This window comes from Haliaeetus leucocephalus, unplaced genomic scaffold, assembly GCF_000737465.1.
Source record: "Haliaeetus leucocephalus isolate CR32 unplaced genomic scaffold, Haliaeetus_leucocephalus-4.0 Scaffold0, whole genome shotgun sequence".
Lineage (NCBI taxonomy): Eukaryota > Metazoa > Chordata > Aves > Accipitriformes > Accipitridae > Haliaeetus > Haliaeetus leucocephalus.
In genome coordinates, this window is record NW_010972436.1 from 2,040,716 (window position 1) to 2,058,868 (window position 18,153).

Below are 18,153 nucleotides of genomic sequence, written 5' to 3' on the forward strand. Positions count from 1 at the left end.
TTTTCAGAAGAGCTTTCGGGCATGGAGAAAGAGGAGCAAGCTGTGATGTGCAGAGTTAATTAGTACAAAATCCATGGGGCCCATTAAAGCACATTAAAGGCCTTTCCCTGAGACTGACTGAGGTGGAATCTGTTTGCCTGGTGCTTCCTCGCAGAAAAGGTTTTGGCAGATTTTGGTTTGGAAGCAGTAACGGTTAATTCTGATGTGACTGAGGGAGTAGCTAAAGTCAGCTATCAATACAAGGCTATCGTGTTTTGTGGATTTGGGTAATTTGGGGGATATAATAGCTAATGTAACTTCCAAAGTGATGCTGGACTTTTACTCTATATTCCTTTGCTGTAGGAGACAAAGTTTTTACCTTGTTAATACTTGGATTGCCTTTGAAATATTCAGTGTTCTTTCTTTCTCTCACTTCCCCTCTCTACCCCCCAATATGTATTTTCAACTTCATAGAGGAAAAAAACCCAACCAAACAATTGCTGCTAGAGAAGAGAGAGCTGAAGAATATGAAGAAATTGCTGCATCTTTGCCCAGAAGCATTCTGCAATTCTGGGAAGATTTCAGGTGTGTCGCAGTTTTAGTCTGGGACCAACTGTAAGTGAAATGAATTCCTATGGAAACCAGAAGGCATAGTTCTTCCAAAACAATTCAGACATGTACACTCATATCCCAGGCTGAATCTTCATCTGTTATATTCTGGAAGGCCAAATATTTGATTATTCTGTCCTGGTTAAGAACAGGCGAACTGCCAACTTGAAAGTTCAGAGAAGGCATTAGCTTGTATATTTGACTCTAGTCCATTTGATCCACATAAATCTGAATCAAAACCAGCCAACCAAAAAAACCCCACATGATTTCCCTACTGCAGCCATGGATTAAAATGGTTTGTGAGGATGAAAAAATCAGCTGTATACTTAGTGTTCTTATGGTAATGGTTTGACTTGGGTCTTGTCTTGGCTGAACTGGTATAAGATCTCAAGTGAGAGGAAATACAGGTGACAGTGGTGTATCTCATTGCGAGCGCCTCTTCTGCAGCTGGAGGTGCACTGGTCAGCAGCAGAACCTGTAAGAGGGAAGGAGCAGACTCTGGGATGCCTTGACTCACTTGGCTGGTGTGTAATGTGATGGGTTATGGGGGGTTATTGCACAATGCCAGCTGGAAGCTGAACGAGCAGTTAATGATCACACAACATTTTGAAGATGTAGAATGTAATCTGTTGCCCAAAGTAGCACTTTGGGGTGGCAAATGATTTTCAAATTCTGTGCATTCATTGACCCCTCTGAGAGCTATTTTACGAACTAGAAGGATAATGGAGGGAAGGTTATTTACAGAGGCATTAGCTGCTGCAGAGCTGTTCAGCAGCACCAGAAGGATCACTCTCTGCATGTGCATTCTATTCCGGAATAAAAGCATACTTTGTGAAGGAATTCATCTTTAAAGGGCTGTCTGCCTAAGTGCTCTTCTGGAGTAGCTCTTGTGGAATAATGCAGTTTTCAAAAGCAGTGCCAGCCGGTTCCTCCATATAGACAAAGCCTTGGGCACCCAGAATTAGACTTTGGGTACTTAGGGAGATCACTTGATGTCTTGATTGGAGACCCTGTGAGCACTCCTGTGGTGTGCTGATGATGGTTAGGGGCTGTGGGTTTTGTTGTTTGGTTTCCTGACTTGGCCAGCATGACGACACCCGGGTGCACTCTTAACCTCCCACAGGCGGCAGGTGAGGAATTTTTCACAAGCACCTTGAAACAGGCTGAGATGCTGCTCCCATCCCTTCTGCCGTTTGAAACCCCCCACCCACCGGGGCAGTGACCCTGAGGGGCAGCCAGCAACTCCTGCTCACAGCAGTATGCTGACATCTTCTTTATGTGCAGTCCTGTACCAACTCTGCTACCAAAGGTGAGCTAAAACAGCTGATTCCTTTCCAAATACTGTCTCCAAGAAGACCGCAGAACTCTTGTAGAAGTGTTCGTATCCTAAAAAGCACCTTTTCCATCCTTTTAAAATGGCAGATTAAGTCATGTGTATGACTCAGCCTCATTTTCTTGTCCTGTGACTTTAGGCAAGTCACTTCTTTTCCAGCTTTCTGACTGGTTTTGGCTATCCAATCCAAAAATGCCGTGTGCTTTGTTTAGGAAGATGTGTGTGTGGCACCCTGAAAAAATAAGGCTGAGCTGTGTTGAACTGAATGCCCTCCAAACCCAATGCCACTCTGCGTTTTTAATTAAGCCTTTGCCAGCTGTAAAATAAGGGTAATACAATATTCCTTAGAGATGGCAAATACATTAGTTGATAAATTTTAGAAGATAAAGTGATTGAAGGCAATAATTCAACTGTATTTCAGCGCGGGGGTGGGTGAGGAAAGGGACAGTCCTCATTCCTGTCAGGAGCCTGCGCGCCTCCCTCACGGCGGTCTGGCTTCCAGCGCGAGCGGGCGGGCGGCTAACGGCCACCTCGTTTTGGCGGGAGGGCAGGTGTCCCCGCCCCCCCGCTCCGGCGGGAAAACCTCCGGGTCCGTTCCCTCAGGAGGAGGCGGGCTGGCTGGCTGGCACTGCAGCCCGGGCTGGTTTAGGGAGCTCCGAGCCTTACATGCTGGGGTACCGTAACCACTCGCAGACCCCCACTCCCGGAGATGCCCGGGGATGAGCTGTGGTTTAATTGTTGTTGTAATTCTGACGGGGAACTTTGGTGCTCCACGGGGGAGGGAAATTCTGCAGTGCCTCAGCCTTTGGGAACAGAAATTTGCATCCCCTGAAAAGGCAGCTGGCAAGGAAAAGCCAAATAAATCTGTGTGTTGATATACGATGAATCATTTATTTTCCTCTGAGTTAATAGGCGTGGAATTCCACCACGGTGCCCCTCGGGGCAGGTCAGCTAGCCTCCTGCCCCTAACACAGGGCCCAAACTCCAGTCAAGTCAGCTGGGATGTTTCTGTCAGTTCAAAACCAGCTGATTAAACCCAAGGCTACGTGCTGGGGCCAGGTCCCTGTCACACCGACGGTCTTCATCTGTTGAAAGGTGTGCAGCATGCAGGTCTTGCTCATGTATCCTAATGAACAGCTGCCAGGGTGATAACAGGAGGGTCGGGGCACCCGAGGTGGCACAAAAGTGTTGTGTTTCCTCACAAAGGTCCTCGTTTCTTCATGGATTTGCTGTGTTGTTTCAGACTTTCACCCTTTTATCTGCTTCATTGCAGGCAGTGGCGACTGAAATCCTCTGGGTCTTTGGTGCGCCAATACACCAGCAACAGGAGGACCCTCCACTAAACAGGAGGATTTTTTTCATCCCTAAAGCTTTTAGTAGGGTGTGGTATAATTTCTTCGTTTTTCCCTCGTACTGTGCAGGAAGGCACAGGTCTGGGTCTGCCTTGTTTTTCTGCTGTGAGATGCCAATTGCCTAAGGATGGGGAGTAGGAGAACGATCCCATGACCTGTTCAGCTGTGCTTGGAGTGCAGGATTATGTGCATTTCAGGAGGATATTTTTAATGAAGAAGGGAATTGTAATACAGTTGTAATGCCTTTTGTGTTACTTGTTTTTCTTCCTTCAGTATTTGAAGCTTAAGGGGTTTTTAAAATCTCTTCAAGTATTTTTTAATCAGTGTTTTACTGTAATTATTCTTCTGATTGATATTAGGCATGATGCAAAGGCATGATTTCTCATTCCACGATTGTCAGGGTTCTGAAATAGAAATGAAATATGTCCTGACACTATCAGAAACAACTGATTTTGTAGGAATATTTCCATTAAATACTAACTAAAGTGACTCCATCATATTTTGACTCCAAAACGAAATGAGATCATTCTAAAATTATAATATTTTCTTTCTCACTTCTCCCAGCCTCTGTATACACAAGATTCTTGCAAGCAAGTTAGGCAGACCTTAAGTATCCATTTAGAAGCTGAAAAAAACTGTTTATTTGCAGATATTTATTTATTGCAGATATTTATTTATTGCAGATATTTGCCACCCCAACACTATCTTTGTTTGCATTTCCCAGTAGCAATCAATACTTTACTGCCTGCTCTTTCACGATGAAGGCCATGGAGGATCAAGTAGTCCAAGAAGAACCAGGATACCAGGATGATGAGGTAAATTTATGGTTGATTGAAAAAAATATGCAGCATATTTGAAGGTATTTTGATAATGTTACAAAATCCATGGAGGGACAGGAGGTCCCCAAAGGCCATCAGGGAGTTCAATGCATTTAAAATCTTCTTCCAGTCTAATACCAAGAAAATCTAATTCTCTTAGTCCCTGTGCAGCCTTGCTCTTCAAGTACTCTTCATTAACCTTTCAAAAGCTATGCACAGTTTTTAATGGGATTATCATTATTTCTTTATATTTTACACTTCTATATTAACTGCAAGGGGACTATCAGTTAATTTTATGTTTCCAAGGATGATCATCAGCTTAAAAAGATTGAGGAACTGTGGCAGAAAAAAATCAAGATGATGATGATCTTAATACAAGTTTTGTTAGCGCAGCACAGGATTGCTTACTTGTGAAGATACGTTTTATGAAGAAGGTGATAGAAAATGTGTAGGCCTTGTTGGCCCACTATGGCTTTGCTTATTTGGGTAGTCCAACAAGTTATGTATTATTAGGGAAAATAATTTTTACAAATTTGAAACAGACACATAGATAGATGTAATTACAAGAAAAGGCAAAATCTATTTTTATTGTTTTCTGCTGGTTTTTTTTTTTAGGAATCCTTTTTTCAGGATATTGACCTGCTGCAGAAGCATGGAATTGTAAGTATTAGCATTGACTTTACTGCACAGAATTGTCTATGAAAAGCTATTGTAAGGTTATTTCCAAAAGCGTGTACACGTGGATACAAATAACTGAAATTCCTCCTCGCAATAAATTCTAAATCAGTCTTGTGAAGACAAATTTTGCCTTTGGTGATAAGACGGGTTTTCAGAAACTCTCATTCCCATCAGATTCCTAAATAAAGTGCCAAGATATTCAAAGTATTTAGCACCCAACACTCTTGAAAAACCAACTACTTGCTAATTTATTTGAAAACTGTGTGATAGATTACTTCCTGTTCCTGCCAATCTTTGTAATTACTCCTGCATTTTTGGTGCCTGTGAAATTACACTGTGACAATCGTTGCTATACTATTTTCAGCGTGCTGGTGAAGGGGGTAGAGTGGGAGTAAGGAAAATATTGGTAGCTAGAGAAATAAGTGCTTAGTTTTCCTCATCAAATATGAATTCCTATAGTTGTTACCATCATTCTTAGCATATGAACATCACCTATTTATTTGAATTACTATTATTATATTTTTAGCCAGGAGACTGGCTCATGGATTGGAACCCTATTGCATTCAGTGTTGTAGAAGCAGAACAAAATGTTGGGTTTGACTGAAGTAATGCAAGATTTAACTCTAATATAAATGACTACTGACGGATACAAATGGGGAGGACACAGACAGCATTAGTCAGCATTATAGTTACTGGGCTCAGCATGTCAGCAGTGTAATTGTTGTCAGCTTTTTTTTATTGGCAGTTCATTGATGGTTTTAAAGAGAGTTCTGAAGAAGGATCATGAGGTTGGGAGCTCTAACTATGGGGCAACATAGGAAAAATACACAAATTCTTGTGTTAAAAATTTAACAAGTTGACCAAAGAGGCTGACCTCATGAGCTGGAAGGGAGCTGTCCTAGCCTGTCAATATTAAGTGAGGCATGGTATGCAGAGAATGATACTAAGGTGTGAAAGATCTTGAAAGTAAAGAATAATGACTTGGCCTGCTTTTCTGGCTTAATAAGGGTTTCCTGCTCTTTTTTTTTTAATTTTTTTTTTCCTTCCTTCCAAGTGGTTATTCCCATACCCCAGGGGAAATTTTTGTTCTCAGCTGTGCCAGTTAAAATCTTTGTGTGAACATATGATGACCCATATCTGTTAAATTCATTTGCGTAAAGAAATAGTTTTTGTGGGTTTAGAATTTTTTTTCCTAGGAGTATAGAGAGAAATACTTACTAGATCTGACAGTGTGGCCACAAAGAGAGTGAGATTAGCACAACCAAGGCTGTGGTTTGATGTTCAAAGTGTTTGGTAGGAATTAAGGTGCTGTGACCCTGCAGCCTTTGCTGAGTGTTTATGCCCCTAGAGTTTTGTAGCCACCCTGTGAACTGGATTTGTGAATCAATTAGTCCAAAAATTGTCACAACAAAAAATGTGGTTTAGTTTTTTTATTTGTAAATTCTCAGTCTGCTCCCTTTTCCACCTCAGAGGCACACAACTGGGACAGGGCTGCAACATAAGGCAGAGGATTAGGCCATGCAGCTGGTGTAAGTGGGCAGGTGTGTCAGTGCGTTAAGCCAGGAGTACTGCTCAGTGCATCATAGTGTTGAGCTTTAGTCTAAGGAGGCGCAAATCCTAGGACCTTGGTTGGTACATAAACTGTTGGTGAAAGGTGTATCTGTGCAGGAGAGAACAAGAACTTCTATAACCAGGTCTACCACACACAGACTTGTAATGCAGAACAGCCTTAAGTTTGATGTGAGCCGCTGAAGAAATGTAGAAGCAGGGTAATGCATTTAAAGTTTTGGTCTAGAAAAATGATCTTTGCAGCATAGTCTGTTGTCTTGATAGAAAAACATGGTAAAACAGCTCAATCCTTTTTATATTACTGATTGCTATATTCTTTTGGGCGGAAGAGTAATTTTTATTCGTGACTGATTTTACCTCACCCATCCCTGTTAATGTAATAACCAAAAAACATCATAGGATGAGAAATAAGCTTCCAAATGAACATGACTAATTTCTTGCATAACCCCCCTCCCTTCTTATGTCCTATGCACCCACACGTTCTAGATAAATAGATGATACATGCAGTTCATAGGGGTTTTTTTCAGAGAAAAATCTTGGCTGGAAATGGTAAATTGAAGTATTATCCCACAACTTTCACATAGTATGTTTTCTTATGAGTAATCTGTTGCTTGCCTTTAAGTTTCCAGTGACGTCAGAATCATAAAACGAGGTGAGGGGAGGCAAAATGTGTCAGTAGGGCGCTGATTGAAGTCATGCTGTACACAATTTACAAAAAACTTGAGTAGTTCATTCCAGCCCAAAGTGTCGATCAGATCTAGAGGATACGTGTATTTTAAACTGAACGTACTGCAAACAGACAGAAACAGCACAGCAGTTAGAGTCAGCTTCTGACAATCCTTGCAAGTCAGCTCCCCATTATCCACAATCAGATTATCTGGTTTACAGATTATCTGGGCTAAGGGACCAAGGACAGATTGAGTGTTATAGGGTTTACTAGGTTGGGCTCCACACTAGCTGAAATAATCCATACTGTTTCTTTACTATCAGCTTGGATCTAGAAAGACTGACACTAAACAGGGACAAGTAAATACAACTGGACCCAAGACACCTTTCTCTCAAAAGTGCCAGGATCTGGTCTGTGCACCGTGATCCTTCACACCAATGTTACTCAAAATTTTCTGTTGTTGGTGTCACAAACTACATAATAAAGAGTTTACTGTAAATCTGTTTCTTTCTTGGTGAAAATACACATGCATATGAATGTATAATAAAATATGTTTCAAAGGTTTACTTCACCTTCTAGTTGTTAACTGTCACGAATACTCACAGGAGGGAACTTTCTTCACAGAACGTAGCAGATATTAAAAAACTTAAGTCAGTTGGGATCTGCACGATCAAAGGAATCCAGATGACCACAAGACGGGCACTGTGCAATGTAAAAGGGCTTTCAGAGGCCAAAGTGGACAAGATTAAAGAAGCCGCAAACAAGCTTATTGTAAGCCAGTCACTTTCCTGATAGTTTAAACTTATGCTGGCCTCTCCAAAATGCTGTGCAACATTTCTCTTAACAGATTTTTTTTCACCACATCATCAAGATAATTTTGAAAATTACTCTGCTTGTTACGCTAAAGGGATAATACTTTATACTCTACAACTAGCAGACAAGTGCTGTGGTGCTTTTCATACCCTATCTGTGTAAAGGAGGCTAGGGTGGAGAGAAGATATTTATGTGGGATATTGCACTTTACCTTCAGGTTAAAGTTAAAATAAACCTCTCATGTTCTCTTTGGTCTTCCTTAGGAACCAGGCTTCCTGACCGCCTTTGAGTACAGTGAAAAACGGAAGATGGTATTCCATATTACTACTGGCAGCCAGGAATTTGAGTAAGCTTCTCTCTACTTAAATCCTTCCTTAGTCCAAATCATTCCAATAATCACGTTTATTGTCTTTAATGAGACACAAAAATATAAAGGATAAATATTCAGCTAGGACACACAGGTTACCTTGCATTTGGAGCTAGTGCTGGCTCAAAGATGCCTGCACCAGTAAGCAACAAAACCAGCTCCTTTTCTGAGGGGAAACTGGACTTTGTACAGTCATTGTAAATAAACAGAGTTTGCATCCAGAAATCCTGAACGTGTCATCATTTTTTTCACCTAGTCAAAACAACCTGCAGGTCTTGGGTCAAAATGAAAAGTCTTCAAGACTTATATCCTTTGAGATATTTTTATGGAATGTTATCTTTTCAAAGGTATTTTCTCTCTTCTTTCTTTCCAGTAATAATTTCTATAGATCTTTCTTTTGCACACAGGAAGGGAGGTTAAGACAGAGTTAATTCTTTATGAATCAGTGATCATTTAGTGCCCTGCACTTAATGCATCAAGTGAGGGACTTTAGGGGAGAAATTACTTTTCTTAAAGTAGCAAAAATTTCTCTTTTTTACTTTCCTCCTGTGATTTTGTGGGTTTAACTACATTGTAATCCTCTCTCTCTCTCTCTCCAGTAAACTTCTGGGTGGTGGGATTGAAAGCATGGCAATCACTGAGGCCTTTGGAGGTGAGAAAACCACATTAAATGAGTATTACTGAACAAAGAATTGCAACTTAGATTTTTAAATCAAGCTGGATTACTTCTATCAAACTTATCACATTGAAGTCATAAAGATGAGTACCTGCATGAGGGTAAGAAGAAAGAATCCTCTTCTCTTCATGTTTTCCCATTTTTCCTCTTCATTTGCTTGCAGACTAAGTTTGACCTGAGTAATCTTTAGACTTGGGGCATGCTGATTCAGTACAACATAGCGTTATTAATACTATTATTAATGTGTCATATACGAAAGAGAGATCCCTGATGCAATCTGTGTTCATTTCCAGTAACAAAACTGCCAGAAAAGGTATTTTATTTATGCACACTTAGAGTACCTTGCATTTCATATAACATTTTGAAATTACAATTAAGCTACTATTATAGTAAAATTGATCAGTTGGTGGTTAACACTTCAACAACAATAACAGTTCATAAAACACAGTACTCTTCCCTTTAGAAAAGATAAACTGGAGACTAACATGATTTGATATAGTGAGATTAATAAACTCATAAGCTTCTCCTTGATCATTTTACTGAAAATGAAACTGGGCCAGGTCAGTGGCATCAACCACTTCTTTCCCCCTCCCCCTCAGTTAACATTTTTCCACAGGTGCCACATTGTTTTAACTTCCACACAGAAAAGAATAAATGATCTTAGCAGTTAAGCATGATCAAAATAATGCATTTCAGATTTTTGGTTTTCATGTAACATATTTCTACTGCACAGAATATGATTTATAAATTGGGGTTGAATTATTTTAAAAGGTAGAGATTGAGGTGAATTTTGTAAGTAAGAGTGTTTCTAACTGCAGTAACTCCTGAGTCTGGCAAACTCAGAAAAAGACACCCTGACCTTTTTTTTAAATCTTTTTATTTAACAGAGTTCCGGACAGGCAAAACCCAGCTATCTCACACCCTTTGTGGTAGGTGTAATACCTTAAAAGAGAGAGCCCTATTCTTTTCAGTAAATCCATTCTTTACAACTATATCAGAATTAAACACATAAAGACAAGTCAGAATCTTTTATCTTTAGAAATACAGTGAAACAGACCTTGGTGACTCTTACCTCCATTAATTGTGTTTGAGTAGAGAACTCATATAAATGATCACTTTTTAATACTGCTCACATCAATTTAAGTTTTGCCATAAGGAGAGAGAAGCTAATAGATTGTCTTAGAGAAACCAGTGAAACACACCATCTGGAAAAGCAGAGTACAAATATGGGTTACAGGTGGTCAGAAAAGGGCAAAGACAAGATTATTTCTCAGCAACTCTTTAATTTCCTGGTTTCAAGAGGTTTTGCTGAATATGACATTCTGAAAGGGCACTGAAAGGATACTAGTGGCTGACAGTAACTGGATGAACAAAGACTTTGGCAGTCACCGTATTCGGGTGGTGCCAAATACAGCAGGACTCTGATTTCCCAGCGATCTCTCTCAATGTGTAAATAGTAGTAAATAATAACTAATACAACTATTAATGCTGCTGGAATACAGTTACCAGACACGAGGTAGGCAAACATTCCCTTAAATGAACCCTATATTATAAAGGAAATTCTGGTACCTTCTGGAAAAATAAGCCTCTTCTGTTTAGTACAGTCTAATGGTCAGCAGAGTCATACCCTTTTGCATGAATGATTACAACTGAGTTGAGTATTTTAGCTTATTCACTCCAAAGGGACTAAACCCACAATCAGTAACTATTTGCATATCAGGAAAAACTAATAGCCAAAGAATTTTTTATCATGAGTTACAGCTGGAAAAAAACCCCTACTAAATCAATACCATTAATTTGGGGAGAGGATTAAGAGGATGCTTTGCGCCTAAGAACTTCTTAATAGTATCCTTACCTATTTTCAATATAAAATATACAGATTTAGTGATGGTACTGAGTAAAACACAATTTTGACACCATTAATTAACATGTGATCTCCAGCTGAGAAAAGTGGCTTGAGTTTCTTCTCAAGATGGCAGTAAGACTTAAGATACTCCCGATTTCCACATTAAAACAGGTCGTTCTTTGTGATATGGATAAGCAGTCATATTTTATTAAAAAATAATAATAGAGGGAGTAAGAAAATATTTTTCCTGCTTTTTCATTTTGATCTTCTATGATTCACTGTAGTGACAGCTCAGCTTCCAGGACCCAATGGCTACACAGGTGGAAAGATTATCTTCATTGACACTGAAAACACTTTGTATCTTTTGGACTGTTGAAAGCTACTGGTACCCTGCACTGGAAAGGCAGTTCATTTAGGCTCTTCCTACATGTAAAATATTATGACTGACACAGAAAGCCTGGAGAGCACAATGTGTAGTGGCCCACAGAGCAGTGACTTTTTTTTCTGTCATTTGATGTAATCCAACCTGGTAAAATTAAGAGTTAGGATACAGATTTTATTTTAACTGTTTTTTTGAGATCTAATATGTCTCCAACAGATGACAAAAGCTTTTCTATTTGCTTCAAGAGAAATTCATCTAAGTACTAAACACTATTTTTAACACTTCATATCTGTGGTAGACTGTGTACAAATAGGTTTTGCTCATGGCTAAATTCCTTGAGCACAGATATCTGTATGTCAACCCCCCAGCCCCACCTCAAACCCTGAACACAAAACAATTATCGTGAGCCCTAAACTGTCTTTAACGTATGTGGGACAGAGTGAAGAGAAAAAGTCAGTTTTCTCTAGGATCAAAATAAATATTATTCTTTTTTTTCCCCCATAGTTCTATTTGGAATGGAGTTTTATTATTTTCAGAGCATAGTTGTACAAATGGAAATCCTTAACTTTGACTGATGTCAGCCGACCAGACCGTCTTCGTGACATTGCTGATCGCTTCAATGTTGACCACGATGCAGTACTTGACAACGTGCTGTACGCACGTGCATATACTAGTAAGACCATCACTGCAACTGGCATATCTATGTTTTTTCTCCAAGGCTCCCATCTTAACAGTTCTCAGTTTATTAACTGAGATGGCCCACTTTGAGGATCATAAAGAAAGTTTTGCTGCTAACAAAAGAAGTTGTAAGCTTGCTTCCGTTTTCTGTTTCTGGTGTTGTACACTGAGCAGACTTGCTCAGTGTAAGTATTCCAGCTCAGCTGCACTACATAAAGTTTTGCAGTTTGCCACATTAAGTGAACTCTGCCATGTATATGACGAGGGTCAGCGTAGCATCTTAGTAAGAGAAGCACCAATTAATGTAACCACGATTGCCTGAATGCAAATTAATTCTATAGATGCTGTTGAGAAATTCTCTATGATCTTGTGAATGGAACTTTATAAGGACAGCTCCAACATGCTCTGTCACAAGGGGTTGCATTAAAACTTCAAGGACGTTTTAAATGAGACTTTTACTTTGAGAGTACAGTACGAACATGAATAATATGACTAATACAATTTCCATGTGTCATTTAATTCAACATGAAATTCAGACATTTATATTGCTTTTCACTTCTTAACAAAAAAGTTGTCTTCATGCATTTATTATTATTGTCATTTCATTATTATTATTATCATTATTAGTTTCTTCCTTTCTGTCCTATTAAACTGTCTTTGTCTCAACCCATGAGTTTTACTTTTTTCCCTGATTATGTCCCCCATCCCACGGGGTGGGGGGCAGTGAGCGAGCAGCTGCGTGGTGCTTAGTTGCTGGCTGGGGTTAAATCATGACAGTTGTGAAGTTTTTCACAGTTTTGTTAGCTGGGCAAGTGGAAATGGGAACCTGCAGAGGCACAAGCACTGTTAAGTATTGTTACAGGTAGCTTGCTACTGGGCACTGGATTTAAAACTGCTGGCAGTTTTAAAAATATAAGCAGTGCAGATGTTTAAAGTGGAATTTTAAAATTCAGGCTTTTGTTCCTTCAGAGCTCTTTCTGGTCCTAATTTCACTTGGCAACTGTACTTCCCACCAGGTGAACATCAGATGGAATTGCTTGACTATGTAGCAGCCAAATTCCATGAAGAAGCTGGTATCTTCAAGCTATTGGTACAAGAGTAATTTTTTTTTTTGTATGCTTACTGCTTTCAGAACAAGTTTTCCTATTTTCTTTCACTATATTTACTTATCTAGCATAATTACAATGCAGATCATTGACTCCATAATGGCACTTTTCCGTGTGGATTTCAGTGGTCGTGGAGAGTTGGCTGAACGACAACAGAAACTTGCTCAGATGCTGTCAAGGCTCCAAAAAATATCAGAAGGTAAGGGAAACATTGCAAAATTTGGAAAACATGGACTGGAGTTCCTGAAACAGTAGCTGTTGGTAGCGCAACCACCTCATAGTCCAAGTGTATTATCAATCAGGCATTGGCCCAGGAATATTTCCTCACTTTACACCTCTGTCAGTTACCAAAAAGATCAAACTGATAATATGTTATTTCAAGATGACAGATTAAGGAACCTTTAGAACTATTTAACATTTAGAGTTTTCCTAGAAACACTGTTGAGAGAAGTCTAAATGAGAGAACAGGTTGTAGAACTGGACAAATATCCAATAAGAGAAATTGTCTCTCCCAAATTTTGACAGCCTAAATATACAAGAAACATGAATAGAAAAAAGGATGAAGGCACAGAGATATAAAAAGCTGTGCCGATTGCCACATTCCCAGTACTTTGTGATGCTCTGAGGGATGAGGAAGGATGAAAAGGGTTCCTCCTCTTTAGAATGTCGCAGAAGTGTTGATGAGGAATGAGTAAATTTTTTTTCATGCAGTAAATTGAGGGGAAAAAAAAAAGGCAAACAGACAAAGGGAGGGAGAGGGGGCTGAGGGCAGAGAGCCAACAGAGAAGATGGGAACCAAGAAAGACTTGTTCAGTGGAATTCTGAAAAGTGGTCATTTTTGGTGTATTACAGCTGAAGTCAAACAGGAGCAAATTTAGGTTGTCTCCTGATTAACTCCAGCCATCAGACATAAAGAGTATTTTCTTCTCTTTCATTTGAGATTTGAAGTGCTTCAGTAGCAGCCTTGCTTTTACCATGGATGGGAGATTTTGGAATTCTTATTGGATATAGTCCACCCTCTTTGCATTGTTTTCTATTGCAGAATATAATGTGGCTGTGTTTGTGACCAACCAGATGACTGCTGATCCAGGAGCAACTATGACGTAAGATGCTTTTTCTCTCTCCTTTTTAAAAAATTTCTTCTCTTTTTTATTACACATGTAACAGAGATGAGAACTGAGATTGTATGGAGCAACACACACCGAAATGAAGGTTCAGATTGGTCATTGGTCCTTCTGGTATGATGAATCATTCATGGGTGACACCTATAGGTTTCCCTCAGTTTTCATAATGAGGTTTTTTATGTTTATCTGCTGCCTGGCATGATGGCTTCTTTCACTTGTGACTTGAATGAAGAGGACAAGCCATCAAAAGTATTGAAAAAGCACCCTATTTTCTTTTGGAGCAGCTTATATATGAAGTTTAAGGTGTGTATTTCTTGAGCCTCTTGAATTTAATGAGAGGAAAATTACGCCAGCATTGAACACTTGAACATTCTACCTTGAGGCAAGTGTGTTCAAAGTCCTTTTTTGATATATTTACCTGTGTATTATTCGTTACTGAGCTCAATATGCCCCATCTGACAATTAATCACAGTATTAACCTATGGAATTTGCACAGTGAATCATCACAACTTTCTTGCTAATGTAGCTTTCAGGTGGACCCAAAAAAGCCCATTGGGGGCCACATCCTTGCTCATGCTTCGACTACCAGGATTAGTTTGAGGAAAGGGAGAGGGGAGCTGCGTATTGCAAAGATATACGACAGGTAAATCACCTTTCCTTCACAGGAAGGAAGCTGTGTTAGGAACAGTCATAAGGTGATGGTTCATGGTACTGAAACTTAATAGCTTGATAGCCAATTCATGGTTTCAAACTAGCCACGTTTCTGGATGGTAAGTTGAGAGAAAATCGAAAAGGACAAACTAATGAACAGACTTAAAGTTGTCTTGCATGTAGCATACATTAAATTGCATAATCTTTCCTCATAAATCCTACTAGATGCCTATCTCTTAAAGACGACCATCAAATAGTTTGGTAAGACTGGTGGTCCCTTGGCAGGAAAATTCCAGAGCTGTTAAATTACTAAGTTTTGCTGACACAATTAGTATCACTTTACCTGGTAACCTGTGGCAGACACAAGTCATTAAAAATGTATTTGAAGTATTCCAGGTTGCTTACACTTACAACATTTTGCGGGCTGTTTCACAACTGCATGTAACATGGGGAAATCCACAAGTTTCTTGTTTCTTTTTTTCACAGCCCTGAGATGCCTGAGAACGAAGCCACATTTGCAATAACTGCTGGAGGGATTGGGGATGCCAAAGAATAGGCAGAAAACCTATGTAAATGTACAGCTGAAAACCACCTGGGCAGCTGGGATGAAGATTTGTGCAAGGTCACTGACTGCCCGCCTGCATTTTTATCTTTTGGGAACCATTTGAGATATTTTGGGAGAACATTGGGATGAACTCTGTACAGTTCAGTTTTATTGATCTGAATAGAATTTGGTTAATTTAGGGTCTTCATTTTTCAATTGGACTTTCAGCAGACAAAGATTTAAGAAATAAGCTTGTGAATTGTTCAAAGAATCCTTTTCCTATATTTTGTGAAAATCAAAGCTGTCCTTTCACATGAGATTAATAGTATTTTTTAGTTTCTTTCAAAGAGAGTGTCTATGTGGTAGAATTTAACTGCGAAAGGGAACAGAACTGGAATAAACTCAGTTATAAAATTGACATAAATAGATGGAAAAGGCAGTGGCAGGAGCAACGGCCCAAGAGCTTGATGAACTGTCATGTACTGTAGAGGAAAAAGTTACTTTAAAAATACATTTTTAGGCATTTTTATCTTGACTAGATAATTTTTGTATTTTTATTTAGCATTTTCTGCTTTTTGGGGAGAAGGTTTTAAAACTGTTCTTATTAAAGTTAAAAATAAAGATTATGAATTAGAACAGCACTCTGCTTATATTTGGGTGCTTCGAATCAAACCCTGCTCTCAATAATCTCACTGATCTTTCATGAGAGAAATAACCCAGATGCAACCCAACATTTTAAAACCTTTCATCTAGTTCTCTAAAGAAACAAACTTTATATAATTGCCTTGTCAGTCTCCTAATATAAGAAAATTAAAGATTATTATTAAATAATCAATATTATCAAAAAGCAGAAGAAAACAAAACCAGTGGCTAGATAGGGCAGAGAGGCTGATACCAGTACTTACGCTGAGGGAAAAGCATTTCCGACTCAGCTTGCTGAGGGAGCGTGCTGTCTGGCCAGCCAGCACAGGCATAGATCCGAACTAGCCAGAGATGTTTGTCACAGGGGGAGCAAAAGAAGAAGCTGGGAGTAAAGAGAGAAAGGGGGGGATCGGGGGACAAAATACCAATTCAGTTTGCGTTACCTCCAAGGCTCGTGGAATTGCTTGTTTTAAAATAAACCCAACAATTTATATCTTAGACACTTCAAGGGAAGGCCTTACTTTGTCCTCTTGTATAAAAATGCTAATTAGAATGGGTCTAACCGTGGTTAGATTTTTTCATTTAGCTTAACTAATGCATGTAAGACAACCTGAAGCAAAAAGGCAGTGATGACCAGAAATTCATCCAAGAAGTGCCTGACACTGTGGCGGCCCGGGTTTACCTTGTGACAGAGCTAGAGAGTTTGCCTTCTTTGAGTGGTTTCTTAACAGATCTTTGGTATTTTTCCTGAGGTAAAGCACTGCTTTTCACAGTGGAGAGAAGTCTAGAGAGACAAAGGCTGATTTTCGATCATCTGACAGCCCAGAAAGCACTGCTGATAGCGCAGCTGCGGTTTGGGTTAGACACATCACCCACCAGACACGGCTTCTTGTGCCAGGACGGACCGACTGCCTACTTGGTGGTAGCTGCTAGAAGCACAAAAGAACTTATGCTCTGTGCCACGTAACTGCCTCATGGCTTATTTTATTTTATAGCTAGGTGTTTCGGGTTGATTTGGGAAGTCAAAACACTAGCAGGCCATAAACATGGCGTCTACGCCCTGCCCGGCGTCCTTCCAGTACATTCCGTTGATCGCACGCAATAACACCACAGTGGGCAAAGGGGTGAATTCTTTTACTTTCTGGAGAGGTTGCCATGAACCTCCTGCAGCTGCAGAGTGGGGTGCGTGATCAGGGGTTACCGGCACGACCCGTTTTGGGGCCCGTTGTGCCATCTTCTCCCAGCCTTCTGGCACTGAGGCGAAAGCAAACATCATGGCTGCTGTCATTCCTGCTCCTGCCCCAGCGCCCTAGTAATCTGCCGGGGGGGGGGAGGAGGAAAAACCCCATCCCGCCGGACCCGTGCAGCCTCGCCACGAAGGCCCGAGGGGCCACGCCCCCCACCCCGGGCCGGGCCGGGTTCCCCCCCGCCGCCCCGCGCTCCCGTTATTGTCTCCTCGGCCCCGCTGCCACCCTCCACGGAGCCAGCGGGCGCGTAGGCGAAAGGCCATATTCTCCAAACCCGACTACGTAATCCTCCTACCCTCCGCCAACCCTGCCAGCACAACCCGCGGAAGAATTTTACGCAAAACGCACGGGCTCTTCCTGCCCTACGCCAGCCTCAATTACGCAACTGGCGTACGCCGTGTACTTACGTAACGTACGCCTCGGCCTAGGTTTTCCCTACCGTCTAGAAGGGGTTACAGGGTTGACTCTTTGCGTAGCAGACTTTGAGGAATAGGGAGAGCGTTCCTCTTCTCCCTCCCCTCCTCACGCGGGGGCCCGGCTCAAGTAAAGAACGCTACGAACCTTTCGTATCCTGCCTGCCGCGCGGAGCACTGTTTCGCGAACCGAGTTTAGAGCGTAGTTGGCTTCCGGGAATAGGCGTAGGTATTTTCGAGGGCCGCAGTTTGCGCAGCGCCGGGCCGCCCGTAACGTAACTGAAGCGGGTTGGGGCGGCGGCGGCCATTTTGTGCCGGGAGCCCGGAGGAAGAAGACGCTGGTGTCTCCACACTTCACGGGCCCTGGAGCCGACCGAGAGCCCCGCCGTTCCCTCCGCCGACGTCCAGCGGGTCTCTGACCCACTGACCACCTCTTCTCCTTTTGTATCCCACCAAAGAAGCGAGGTGGCGCAAAGCGATTCCTCCGAGACACAGCCGCCCCTGGCTGGACCGTCTCCCCGTACCCCCAGTCCCTCGCCGTCCCCACGGCCGGCGTTCCGCTGCCTTTCTCCCACCCCTCCGGGTGCGATGAGGGGCTTCGGGGACCGGGGCCGCGACCGAGACCGCGGCGGGTAAGGGGGGAGGGGCAGGCCGGGTCG

The 18,153-nt window shown here is 41.3% G+C and overlaps 2 protein-coding genes across 2 annotated transcripts in view; both read left to right on the top strand.

The window, feature by feature from the left end:
- The first annotated feature begins 4,031 nt into the window (after nt 1-4,031).
- Nucleotides 4,032-15,204, top strand: DMC1 (DNA meiotic recombinase 1). The gene is made up of 13 exons (XM_010567021.1): nt 4,032-4,088; nt 4,707-4,751; nt 7,630-7,776; nt 8,082-8,164; nt 8,785-8,837; nt 9,749-9,790; nt 10,992-11,064; nt 11,671-11,762; nt 12,784-12,857; nt 12,958-13,072; nt 13,916-13,976; nt 14,524-14,640; nt 15,135-15,204. Exons 1-13 carry the CDS (start codon nt 4,032-4,034, stop codon nt 15,202-15,204), a joined length of 1,029 nt encoding a protein of 342 aa, XP_010565323.1.
- Nucleotides 15,205-17,751: 2,547 nt separating this feature from the next.
- The window catches only part of DDX17 (DEAD (Asp-Glu-Ala-Asp) box helicase 17), a 20,629-nt gene continuing 20,227 nt past the window's right edge, over nt 17,752-18,153 (top strand). The window contains exon 1 of the mRNA XM_010567148.1: nt 17,752-18,126. Within this exon, the coding sequence (XP_010565450.1) occupies nt 18,083-18,126 (44 nt within the window). The 5' untranslated portion in view covers nt 17,752-18,082. The remainder of the gene's footprint in view (nt 18,127-18,153) is intronic.

What these genes read in the sequence shown, in the direction of transcription:
- DMC1 (XM_010567021.1), top strand. Translation starts at nt 4,032, where the DNA reads ATGAAGGCCATGGAGGATCAAGTAGTCCAAGAAGAACCAGGATACCAG. An exon ending in AATCACTGAGGCCTTTGGAG is followed by an intron (nt 8,838 to 9,748) that starts GTGAGAAAACCA and finishes TTTATTTAACAG; the next exon opens with AGTTCCGGACAGGCAAAACC. An exon ending in GCTATCTCACACCCTTTGTG is followed by an intron (nt 9,791 to 10,991) that starts GTAGGTGTAATA and finishes GATTCACTGTAG; the next exon opens with TGACAGCTCAGCTTCCAGGA.